Source organism: Phyllostomus discolor, chromosome 6, assembly GCF_004126475.2.
Source record: "Phyllostomus discolor isolate MPI-MPIP mPhyDis1 chromosome 6, mPhyDis1.pri.v3, whole genome shotgun sequence".
In the NCBI taxonomy this organism is placed as follows: domain Eukaryota; kingdom Metazoa; phylum Chordata; class Mammalia; order Chiroptera; family Phyllostomidae; genus Phyllostomus; species Phyllostomus discolor.
Window position 1 is genome coordinate 48180570 of NC_040908.2, and position 13015 is coordinate 48193584.

The window sequence follows — 13015 nt, forward strand, 5'->3', positions numbered from 1 at the left end:
GTTCATCCATGTTATATAGCATGTGTTTGAATTTCATTTCTTTCTATAGCTGCACAATACAGCACGGTATGGACAGACCACACTTTCCTGGCTAATGTTTATCATTGTGATGGAGCCATTACAGTCCAGCCTGCTGGCCCCATACAAAGCTGTCCTCTTCACCCCACTTCCCACCCCTTCGAGAGCCCATCCTTCAGCTCAGCGCTCCCTGCTCCCCAGCTCAGGGTTTCAGCACACTTACTTCTGTCCCACTAGAACCCTGCCTGGGGGTTGGGGGTTGGAGCTGGGCTCATTTGTTCCATCATTACTCAGGCACATACTGAAGTGTGTCTCAAGCCCCTCACTTGCTGGAGTCAGTCTGTATCTAGACTGAAGGATGGGGTGGGGAAGGGTGGGAGGCATCCCTGCAAACCTGTGGCCAGCCAGTGATGGCCAGCGTGGGCTGCTCTGCCTTCAACCTGTGTTTCCCTCTCTTTCTTATCCACCTGAGTCCTCCCGTCCAACACAGCCCAGTGTTCAATGCCACCTCTGCCAACAGACCCACCCTGCTGACCACTCGGGCACTACTCTGTGTCACAGACTCACTCAGCAGCACCATGACCCCAAGCTCCCTGAGGCAGAAATAAGATTGCACCTGCTGCCCGCCAGCCGAGAATAGCACACACAGTGGGGCTCCTAGGGCAGCCCCAATGTGTGGAATGGTGCTGACCAGAGACAGTGCTCACCCAGAAAGTCGTCAAAGGAGAACTTGTCATTGTCCCAGATCTGGAAGATCACCCGCGCTGGGATTTTGCTCTCAGTCTTGTCCAGCCTCCAGAAAGCATCCTGGCCCAGAGAAGGAGCCAGGGAGGAAGCAAGAAAGAGAGATTAGAGAGAGGCAGTGATCCCTTCCAGCCTGGAAGGTTGCCTGGAGGAGAGTGTGGGGTGGGATATCCCTCAGGGACTTGCCAGAGTGAGGTCCTGGCAGGAAGACTGATAAGACCTCAGAGCCTCAGAGAGCAGTGTCCAAGGTTCGGGAGTGTACCAATCAGGACCCCTTCACATACCCTCCCAATTCCCCTTTTAATCCTCTCAATTCCGTGATTCAACACTGTCACTCCCATTTTGCAGATGATGAAACAGAGGCTTGGAGAAGAGTTGGCCCAGGATCTGACAGCTAATAATAATATTAATGTTACACATCTTATGCACCAGCCCTTTATCATTACGAACTCATTTATCCTTCCAATAACCTATAAAGACACTATCCTTGCAACTGAGGAAACCAGAGCATGTAACCTGTGAGTCATGCCCCTGGGAAGTGGCAAGGCAGGGTTCACACCTAGGAAGTCAGAGTTCAGAGTCCTGTTCCCTCCTCTAAATCCTGCTCTGTGCTTGTGATATTGGGGACGAGATGGAGTGGCTGGGAACCTGAGGCTCCCCCCTCCCCAACCCTGGCTGTCACCAGAAGGATCCCCCTAACACACTGCTGTAAGGAGTTGACACTGGGAGGCAGTGACCCCAGCTCCTCCCTCACCACACCAACCCACCCACCTTCGCCTCCAAGAGCTTGTCAAAAGCCTCTGGTGCTGGAAAGTTCACCACCTTCCTGCTCTCCTCATCCCACCTCCCTCAGACCAGGCGGCCAGAAACAGTGTCATCTTGGGCCTCTTCCCAGAGGTCATTTGGAGCTACTGCAGGATGGGGACTGTACATGCCAAGACCTGGGTCCAGCCACGCTCAACCCAAAGAACTGCTGCTGGGGCTTTCCTGCTCATACCTGTTCTCTGTCCTCTCACTGTAGCTTCACCTGAGAGGGTGGCCAGCACAGGAAACACTCTGCCCAGCCCGCAGACCATGGTGGCCAGGTCCTGAGTGCCAGACCAAAGAAGGGCCTGACCAAGCCTTAGAGGGACAGACCCTATAGGGTGCTGGGGAGTACTGCTGACCACATGGGGTTTTTCTGGCCCTGGGTGCCCTGTACACACAGCCTTGCTGCCCAGTCAGGGCTGTGCCTGCTGTGTGGCCACCCCCTAGTCTTTCAGGCACACAGTGCTTCTGAACCAAAGACCATGCCTGGCGAGGAACGGCCACCTTGCAAAGCACCAGCCTCAGTCTGGACTGCAGCCGGAGTTGGTGAGGGGGCTCCAGTCCCCAGCTGGGCCTTTGCCCCCTGAGCCCCTGTCTGGTGCTCCCCCCACCTTTTCCGGGCCCCAGCCCTCCTGCAGGTGCCTCCATCCTCTGGTGGGGCTTTTATGGCCAGCACTGCAGGCCCGCCTGCACAGGCCGCCAGCAGCATCCATTCCTCTGGCCGGCCTGGTTTATGGGCTCAGTAATGAGCCAGAGGTTCAAACGGCCCCTGGTGGGAGCAGCTGGGCTGGGGCTCCAGCCTGGGGAATGGCCCCCCAGGTCCCAGGCGCTCATTATGCTCCCGGTCTGGGCCCTTTTACTAGCTGTTTATTTGCAGGGTGGGTGCCTGACGAGCAGGCAGGCCCCGGTGGGTGTGCTGGGCTCCAGGTGGGGAGCCGGCCAGGGCAACCAGCGGTGGTTCAAAGCAGCCAGATGAAAGGAGACCTTGTACTTTACGACAGTCTCGTCTGGTTAATGGGGTCCCTGGAGGGCCTGCCTGCCAGAGGCCCTGAACCCCTTGGCAGAGGGCTGGCTCTGTGGCAGGACCTGGGAGCCCAGAGGCAGTGTAGCAACCCCGGACAAACCCACCCCCAGACTAAGTCTGTTAGCCCAGACTGGCTCATTGGTGCCCCGCTGCGAGCTCAGCCCCACCAGCCTCCCAGGGCCCCTTTTCCCACAGAGGGACCACAGGCTCTTCCTGGGCCAAGCCAGGTCCCTCCTTACTATTCCTGGTTGACTTCAGAACCCTGTGGACCCTGTTTCTCAAGCTCCTCTTCAACCTCCTCCACCCCTCCCTCCAGCCATCCTCTCCAGGAGCCCAGTACCACGCTGAGTTCCCGGTCCCTCACAGCCCTCCCCACTCCTGAGTGAGTCTTCTAGACTCCAACTCCTCTTCCTCTTCTCCACCCTGCAGTCTCCTCATCCTTTTGTGCCTAGCCCAGGCTAGGCCCCCCAGGGTCAGCCCAACTCTCTCCTTCTTCCCTGCCCTGTGTCTGCAATTCAGAGAGGAAACACCATCATTGCCAGAATGGAGCCACCTCCAATTCTTAACCAGCAATGTTAACTGGGCCCTCAGTTAATCCTTCTCTATACCAGCAATGACTCTGCTCTCCCCCTCTCCCACTTTCTTTCTCCCTCTCTCTCCCCTTCTCTCTTCCTCGCTCAGCATAACAGCTACTTCCAGCATTTATCATTTGTCTCGAATCACCTGCCACAGTGCCAGGAGATCATCTCTCCTCCAATTTTGTAGACAATACAGAAGCCTCTGTTTGCTGCAACTCCTTGCTGACATCTCCACTTGTCACAGTGAAGAGAACTCATTGTGACAACTGGCCCGCCTCTCATCTGAGCAGGCCAATCTGTGTCTGCCAACCTTGGTTTCCCATCCAACCCAGCCCCTTTCAGGGTTCAGTGAGCACCAGAGTAGGTGTGCAGCATGCCTCAGCACTCCCTTCCCCACTCCCAGCCCCCACTCCCCCTCTGTCCACAGCAAAGGGACACGGTGTGTGTTTGCTTTGTTATGGAAACACTGTGCAATGGACAGGCACACTGAGCAAAGGCAAACAAGGTTAAACCTGCAAATGGGCTGGGGTTTCCCTGCCTGCACAGAACACAGGGCCAAAGCTAAATTCTATTCTCTGGCAGGCCCTACGCAGTGATCCCTGGGTGAAAGAATTTATTTAACCTTGTTTAAACCATATTTTCTTTGATGGTTTCTGAATGTTCCACAGAACATTCTGGCTTATCTAAAGCGCCTATGATCCTGTGAGTTGGGTCAGGAGAGGGTCACACGGGAGGGACATAATAAAGAAAATTAAGAAGACCTAGAGGGTTGAAGTACATTATATATTTCCCTTCTTTAAGACACTCAACCAGTCAGGAAAGAAAGAAGAGTCATAGAAGTTTTGTGGCTTCAAACTGTGAGCCACCTCAGGAAGGAACTCGGACCAGCAGAACCAAAACACCAAGGGAGCATTTACTCTGTCGAGTAGGAGAGAACCTCAGTGCAGAATTGATTCCAGGTGGGGCACTGGTGGGCAGAAACTGCAGCAGAGGCCCCCTCCACCTCCAGGCAGCCTGGCCATGAGACCCTCCCTGCCCACAGCACCCTCTTCACTGTGCTCTGCGTCTGCTCCCTAAAGGCAGATGTAGAGCCACTGGGAGGGAGGATACCTACTCTCCTCCTGTCTCAGGAGTAACACTAGACAATGCTGAGACACAAGGAGCAGAGGTCCCCGCATCCACTCCCCTCTCTGGCTGACACTGACAGCTCTCCCAGGTGCCCTCAGCCTGGGGCGAGAAAAGGGAGGTTGAGAGAGAAGCACAGTGGCTTCCAGGCCTGGAAGGGCAGAGTCACTCCCTGGTGACTGTCCAGCTTGGTAGGAGGGACCTAGCTAAGCAACACCCAATTCTACGGACAAACCCATCCCTATGCCAGGTAGGCCCCTCAGAAGCTCTAAAGGGTCTGTTCTACTGCCCCATTGATGGCCACACTGTTTCCCTATAAATGTTCTTCCCACTGGGACCCCATGAGCCTTCCTCCTGTTTGGTTTATCTGGGGTTTCGAGAAAGGCAGTGGTTTTAGCATTTACATATGGTGGCTGCAGCAACAGTGTGGGGTGGTTGTGGGACAGCAGCAATAGCAGCGATGGCAATAGTGGTGAGGGTGGAAGGAGTAGTGGGCATAGTGAAGACACTGGCAGTGACTTTGGAGCTAATGGAGCAGTGGTGGAAGCTGTGGCAATGGCATGAGTGATGTGGACAATGGAGGCAATGATGACATTGGCAGTGGGGGGGACAATAGAGGTGGTTGTAACATTGGCAGTCAGTGTTGTGGACAATGGAGGCAGTGGTGACATTGGCAGTGAGAAGACAATGGTGGTGGTGGCATTGGCTGTGAGAAGACAATGATGGTGGTGGTAGCATTGGCAGTAAAAAGACAATGGTGGTGGTGGCACTGGCTGTGAGGGGACAGTGGAGGTCGTGGTGACACTGGCCGTGAGGGGTAAGGGAGGTGGTAGTGACATTGGCAGTGAGAAGACAATGGAGGTGGTGGTGGTAGCACTGGCAGTGAAGGGACCATGGTGATGGTCATTCTGCAATGACCACAGTACTTGGTCCAACAGTGATGGGGCAGCGGTAAGGGCAATGGCAAGCCAGTAACTGTAGTATGATCACACTGACATTAGAAAGCCCCAGAACTAGCACCTTGGGGACGGGAGCAACACTCACCTTCTTGGCAATGAGACAGACTTGCTCAGCTGGCAGGTAGTCGAAGGGGAAAATGAACCTCCAGTTAAAGTTGCCTTCACCTCCCAGGGACCGATAATGCACATCTGTCTTTTGCTTGTGTTCTTCAAAGCCAACCATCCAACTAGACATACGATTTTTAAAGAACATTTTAAATTAGGGTTTCCACCACAATATGCATCCTCAACTTAAGCAAACAAGGAATTAAGAAGGCAAATGAACTTGATAATTGATGAAGGAAAAATAATTCCTAAGAAATCATGACATACCAAATGTGCCACAAGCTTTTAAACATTCTAAATTTTATCTTGATGGACATCTTCAGACCTTGTAAGTTCAACCCAAATATCAATGTGGAAGAAGAAACCTAGTTGGGGAACAACTCCCAAAGGCAGAGACCATGTCCATGAGGCCCTCCCTCCTTTCTTGTCCCCCCCCGACCTTCCTTACACCAGAGCCCCCTTCCCAATGGGACATCACCCCAAAAGGAAAAGTGACTATGGAGCTGAGATAGAAGGGCAGGAGGATAACTCCCTACCCTTTTACATAAATGTCGCTCATCTTTTCCCCCGTGATGCTGAGGTCATCCAGGATCACATCCTTGGTGTTCCAGATAATACAACGCAGGAAAAACCTTGGAAAAGATGATTCAAATCACATGGATTCCCCACCAACAGGTGGGCAGTCCTTGACTGAGAAGCCAAGGAACCAGCTCACCCAAGAAGACTTCAGTGCTTGCCTGGCTGGGTATTTGGCCACAAGACTAGTATCTTGTGGCCTGGGTGGTCCAAAGCCTGGCCCAAGAGCAAATTCCTCATCCCACCCAAGCTAGCAAGGATCATCCCTCCACCCCACTCAGCTCCAAGCCTATGGCTGGAGTAAGTCACCTTCTGGCTCTCCGTGGGGTAATGTTGAAGGCAGGTCCAGGTTGCCCCAGGGCCTTTGGAAACAGGTCGATCCACATCTGCAGCTTCCCCTGAGGAGACATGACCCTGTTCTCTCACTACCTTTTTTTTCAACCACATTCTACTGACCATCTGCTCTTGGGGCACATGACAGACAAAACCCAGGCCCTGCCATGGAGAGGTCCACCATCCAATAGGGGAGGTGCCCTAAATGGGGCCACAGGGCCAACTGCAAAGGTGAATCCACTGGCACAGGCTGATAACTTTGGCCTGTGCCTGGGGGGGTCAAAGGGGAGGGAAAGCTTTTCAGAGATGATGGTTCTGAGCTGAGTCTCAGTGCAGCAGGTGATAAAGGGGAGAAGGGCATTTCAGGCCACGGGAATGGCCTACACAAAGTCCTGGGGGGGCTGGATGATATCCACAACAGGAAACCACTCCACCTGCCACCCATCAGCTCCCCATCTCCCTATAGTCCAGGTGTTGTTTCTGTCCTCATCTTATTGAAGAAGGAGCAGGAGCTGAAATAAGTTCTTTAGGGTCCTAGAGCTAGAGAGTGCAAGACATTCTGACATCTGACACCTATCATGTCCCTCTGGGGAGCTGGTGGCCATAACACCAAGGAGAAGAAAGCTCTGTTTCAAACAGCAGACAGGGTGTCCTCTACGTGTTCTCAAAGGCACCTTCATGACTGCCTCGGCCCCCTCTTTGCTGGAAACCTTTTCTTCCTCCTGAGCTCACCTACCCTGTGCCTGATGTCCCTCTGCTCACCCTCTTTCTGCATGGGAGGACACACTTATCCCTCCTGATGACTGCTCTCTGTGGCTGCTCTGTCATTCTGCCATAGGGTGCTCGTCGCCCTGTCTAAACTCCCCACTGCAGCCCAGCACGGGGCCAGCCATCTGAGATGTCACTGACTGATGACAGGGGAAGGCACCCTGTGGCCAGGCTGAAAGAGCAAGGCTTCAGAAAGCCTCATGGGAAGTCAGAGGTCCAGCCTACATGGGGTTGAAGGAGGCAACTCAGGCTCACTCCCCAGGGCCTAAGGGCTGCAGGTAGTCAGAGGAGGCCAGGCCCAAGAGGTCCCCAAGAAGGCCAACAGTGATGACCACTCAGTCTGTGGAGAAACACCCTCAAGGAGGAACCTGCCAAGTCATGTGATCCCCACTGGTGCCGCTGGAATGTCCATGCTGTCCTTGGGGTGGGTCAATGGCCTACCTGCTCGATGTCTGGCTGGAGGGGACTATAGAGAGGCCGAGACTCCACATGCTCTGGGACCAGGCCCTGCTGCCGGAGGACATGCAAAGCCAGACGCTCCTCCACTGGGCCCAGGTGTGGGTTTGGGACCCTGCCAGCCTCTGCCACAGAGAGAAGCCAAAAAAGTTGTGTGTGCTGAGTGAGCAAGAAATGGTAGGGAGACCTTGGAGCCTAGGATGCCCTCAACCCCTGCAGCCTCCCCCTAGGCCAGACATCCTTCTTCTGGTCCTCACATCTCACTCTTTGTAGGGGAAACCTCCCTGTCCATGGGCTCCAGGCTTAAAATCCAAATTTCTCATGGCCATGATTTCTACCAAGCCTCTTCTGTAAGCTTTTCTTCCTCTTTTCCACCAATTCGAATACTGACTGACTGCCAAAGCCCACCCCTTCCAGGAAGCCCTCCCTGACTGCTCCTAACTCTGAGCCTCAGCAACCTCTATACCCAGACAGGACATCTACATGCTCTTACTGCTATTCTCTGGTTCATGCAAGTTGTTCTACTAGTAGCAGTAGCTAAAATAATAGCAATAACAGCAAACACTTATAAGCAAGAACCAGGCACTGTTCTTCATAGGTATGAACAGGTTTAATCCACATACTAACCCTAGAAAATAAGTACTCTTATTATCCCCATTTTACAGATAACAGAAATGAAACACAGAGCAGTCACCCAGCGGGTCAGCAGGGCAGCTGAGACCACATACTCAGGAAAGGTACATGGTTGGACATGAACACTCCCCCTTGTGCTTTCCAGGTACAGCCCCTACCTGCCAAGGACTGGTGCTGAATGGGGTGAGGACTCAGGGGTAGCTCTGACCCTGACAAGCTTGGCCAACCAGCCAGAAACTTGAACCTGGAACTCCCGTGAGAAACCTTGACTGGGGTGGGAGGGTCTGTATGTCTATACACACATCCACACACAGGTATGTATATTCAGGTGCACCCAAATCCACTGTCTCATGTACATGGGCACACACACGCACTCATCAAACCTGTCCTGTCCACTTTAATAGGTGCCACTAAGTAAGCAGTAGGGCATCACAGAAGGACCACTGGGCCAGGAATTTGGCACTGCTCTTAACTGTCTGGGTGACTTTGAGTAGGTCATTAACCTCTCTTGTGGCCTCAAAAGTCTTATCTTCAAAAACAGGCTGATGGAAGACCACACCAACTCTAGCTCTCTGGCTTTCCTTTCCTACAAATTTATGGCCATGAGCCCTGGTCCCTTTGCAAAAGCTGCTCACAGACTAGCAGAAGGAAATGAGACCACCCCTAAAACAGATACACATTCTTCTATAGGAGAAGGGAATGGGGACAGGGGCAGGAGCTAATGGAGTGGAGCTGGCTCAGCCATGACCTGGGAATCAAGAAAATGGAAAAAGAAGGAAAGGATTAGGGATGGAGGAGGCAAAACCATTATGCCCTTTTTATAACCTCAGCACCAGCTCTGGCATCAGACATCTCTGAAACTGGCAGAATGTGTGAGGCCAGCTGGGCCCACAAACACCACTGGGGAGTCTGCTCTGGGTGGGCAATGTGGCCTGTGCACACCTCCGATGTGCAGGGACCGTGGAATGGGATTCTCAGCCATGAGCATTAGGCAGCCACAGGGGCAAGGTGGGCGCTGCAGGGCTTCCTGCCTGCCCTTTGGATGCTTTAGGTGCAAGAGCTGTGCATGGAGGCTCAGAATATACCGTCAAGGACAAGCTGGCAGCCTAGTGCAACTCAAGTAGAAAACTTTCTCAGACGTGGGCTACGCCCCAAACTCTGATCAAAGTCTGACTACCCAAATCCAGAAGCACACAGATTTTATCTATGACCCTGACCACGGCTTCAGACTCATTCCTGAAATTTGCCCTTAGATGGGCCCCAACCTGGCAAGTGGACTGAGCTCTGACCTTGGCTCTACCTTGACCTCTTATTTCTACAGCAGTATCATAGGGAAGTACTGATCCCCAAAGTACCAAGCCCATCTGTGCCGCACTGGACGATTCCAGACCACATCCTGCTGATGTGGGTTGTGCCTAGTCGGCCCCTTTATGACAAGAGAGTCAACAAAAGAGAAGAGGAAGAGGATGAGTCCACAGTGGTTTCAGGGCCATGAGGCAGCTCACCTATTTCTTCAATGGTATATTCTTTATCCTGAAACATCACGCGGCCCGTCTGGTACACGGGGGCTTTCACTCGGTGCTGCTGGCAGAAGAGGTGGAGGAGCTGGGAGGGGCGGAGCTGGTCCCTCCACTGGTTCGGTCCAGAGCTGAGGCCAAAACACGAGACAAAGATGAGGTACTCCAGGACACTGATGAGGGCAGAGGGGTGTGCAGTGATCTGTGTATCCACATGCACAGCATCATCCAGCCTTCACTTTTATAGTGAGCACCCCATCTGGTCATTTATTATGACTGGGGATCTCCACTTTAAGAGAGAGACACTGAGGCCCAGAGATAATAGGACTTGTTTAAATCCATACACACAGAATTGGAATTTAGATGTTTCCACTTTCCAGATTTAGAGGATCAGACCCGAATAAGAGCCAAGTTGGTAGGAAGTGGGTGGAAGCTGTCCACACATGACTTCACCTGACATAAATACCCTCAGGGTTCATCTGGGGCCCATGTGTCCCATTGTCTGTCTCCTTCTCCTAACCCTCCTTCCCTCTTTCCCTCTACAGGCCCTCAGTGACACCTGAAGGAGAACTGGATTATAACATAAGGAAAAGCAAGGTTCTCAGACAGACAGGTTCAAATCCTAATCCCACCACTTACAAGCCATAATATCTCTGGACTTCAGTTTCCTTATCTGTGGACAAGACCCCACTTGGACTGAGTGAGAGAACACCTGAGAAGTGCCCAGAGTGGGCACACAGTGAGTACTCAGTATTCAGGGGATGGGACTGCTGTCACAGAGGCAGCCTGCCTGGTGCACCTACACACAGTAGGTCTGTGGGAGCCCACAACGAGCTCCAAACTTGGACAGCAGCCTGTTCTCCAGGTCAACAACCGTCTCTCCGATCTTTTCATCCTTGGAGAGGAGGTCATAGTCATAGAGAGTGATCTTCAGGTCCTTCTCCAGAGGCAGAGTGCAGGTCAGCTCGAACATCCTGCAGGGGTGGGGGTACATGTCAGAACAACACCAGCTCTTTGATATCACCAAGCACTGTGGGAACTGAAGGGGTAGCAAGGCTAGAGGTGGAACTTGAAAGCCATGCCCAGCCTCCTCCTCTCCTCACAGGAGTGGCCCTGCAGTCCACCGTCCTTGGGTCTCCTGTTGCTCTTGACACACACCTCCCTAGCACTCTACTGGTACTAGGCTAGTCTGAGTGTGTGAGAGTGAACATGTGGTTTCCCCAAATAACCTGGACTGGGAACATAGCAGCCATCTGATGGACTGTAGAAGGAACAAATTGAAATAGAATACTAAAACTGAAGTTTTAGTATTCTAGAGTTTCCACCAGGATACCAGAAGACAAGAAATGTGAAACTCCAGACCAAGGTGCTCTGGAATTCACCAAGGGGATGGCCTGGGGCCCACTTTCAGGACTCTTTGGGCTTCACACCTACTTCCAGAGTAGGATAGAGAGAGGGTTTATGAAAAAATTTCTTTGGAGAGAGCTCCTGCTATGCTTTGAGACCTCTATGCCCCACAGTGGCCAAATGTGAGGGTGTTGGCCCTTCTGCCCGGTGTGTTCTCCGCAGGTGGGAGACACAGCCTGACACACACCCAGGGAAGTGGAAAAGCTTGTGGAAGAGAGGACAGAGGGGCCACATTGCTCCCATCTTGAATGGGCCACCATAAGGCCAGACGAGAGCCACTTGGAATTCTACCCCATGGGGCCTGGGGCTCCAACCGTGAGACTGTGGAGAGGCCCATCTGAAAACCAGAAAATAGAGGCTATCAGCTAAAGGGACATAGTATTTGCCACATCCCAAAATCTGCAGTAGGAGGACTCACAAGAAAATAAATTGGCTTTAAACACCTGACACGCAGAGGGTGGCAGGATGACAGGGGCAGTGAGATGGTCCCTCTCCTCTAACATGTTACCCTAGTCCTGGCCCCACATGAGTCAGAAACCTCAGGGGCTGGCCAGAATGGGGAGGGGAGACACTAGACAGAGAGGCAAAGCTTTCCTTCCATACATGGACCCACATGCTGTACACAGCTCTACCCAAGGTGGACCAGCCGGGAGAGGGGTACAATTAACCCTCAAGCCATCCAGGGTGTTTATATAATTACACATGAATGGGCATTCTGGTTACCAACTTGAGACTGCAGGTTTATGACAAAGTGGATTGTCTGAACATGAGCAGAAAAGTCGCCTGCCTGCCTGCCTTGGTTCCCACCCCAGCAATGAGGAAGGTAACCCCCACAGAATAAACGTTTACAGGATGCTGGCAGACAAACACAGAGTCGTGTTTTGATTACAACCCCTGAGTTGTGCTTGTTCGGCACATGGGCCATAGAAAAAGAATTTCTGCTGTGACCTGAGGGAGGTGTGAAACCCCAGGCAGACCAGCTTGGCCAACAAAGTGGGAGGGGTGTGTTTCTGCCCTCATTCCCCAACCTGGCCCTGAGTCCCAACCTCCACCCCTCCATTGTGGAAGAGGCCCAATCTGCTGTCCAGTCACCAAGGAACCTGTGCCCCCATGCCAGCCACTGGAGCTCACCAAGTAGAAATCCCATACCCAGTCCCCCCATCTTCTCTGCAGCTCTCCCCCCATCCTCTCTGCAGCCCTTCCCTCCAGTTCCAGGTTGGTGGTGGTTCGTCACAGCCCAGAACTCTTTCATCCTCAAAAGCAGCACTTCCCCAGGCTAACTGGATCCTTGCTGCAGGGCTGAGTGGCCACCACTAACGTAATAGATACTGGCTTGTGAATTCAGTGTATTACTTAATATCGAGACATCACACACCATCTCTTACAACTACTAGAGAAAGAGCTGCTAGTCTTCCTCTGTGATTCTCCTTTCTCACACCTAAATAAGTCTCATCCAAAGAGCAATCAAGTGTGGATGTCTGGGAGTGACTCTCACACAATGGGCACTGATCTTTCCTTTCCTCTTTCTTAGATTCAAGAAGCATTTTACAATCTTGAATTCACATCCTTCCTTATCCAGCCACTTTCAGACAAAGGTGCAACCATAAAAGAGAGTAATCACTAAATGCAATATGGGATGCTGGATTAGATCCTGGGACAGCAAAAGGACATTAGTGGGAAAATTGGTAAAAATTTTAATAAAGCCTAGAGTTTAGTAAATAATAAATAAATGCACCAATATCAATTTTTTAGTTTGGACAAACATATCATGGTTCGGTAAGATGTCAACGGTGGGGGAAACTGAGAAGGGTATTACGGAAATCATACTATCTTTGTAACTTTTTTGTAAATCTAAAATTATTCCAAAGAAAAACAATGTAAAATAAAAAAAAAAAAGACTAACTAGCAAATGCATGTCTGGGCTTCTATTTAGATTTCTGATCTTTGAGGTAATTGTTTACGTGT

The 13015-nt window shown here is 52.0% G+C and overlaps 1 protein-coding gene across 21 annotated transcripts in view; it reads right to left on the bottom strand.

Moving 5' to 3' along the window:
• DYSF (dysferlin) overlaps positions 1 to 13015 on the bottom strand; it is a 202106-nt gene that overhangs the window by 8735 nt on the left and 180356 nt on the right. For all 21 annotated transcript variants that reach the window (XM_028514757.2, XM_028514759.2, XM_028514753.2 and 18 more), the window contains 7 exons: positions 10447 to 10617; positions 9632 to 9774; positions 7479 to 7618; positions 6246 to 6334; positions 5897 to 5992; positions 5341 to 5482; positions 726 to 825 (listed from right to left, as the gene is read on the bottom strand). In XM_028514757.2, the coding sequence (XP_028370558.1) occupies positions 726 to 825; positions 5341 to 5482; positions 5897 to 5992; positions 6246 to 6334; positions 7479 to 7618; positions 9632 to 9774; positions 10447 to 10617 (881 nt within the window). The remainder of the gene's footprint in view (positions 1 to 725; positions 826 to 5340; positions 5483 to 5896; positions 5993 to 6245; positions 6335 to 7478; positions 7619 to 9631; positions 9775 to 10446; positions 10618 to 13015) is intronic.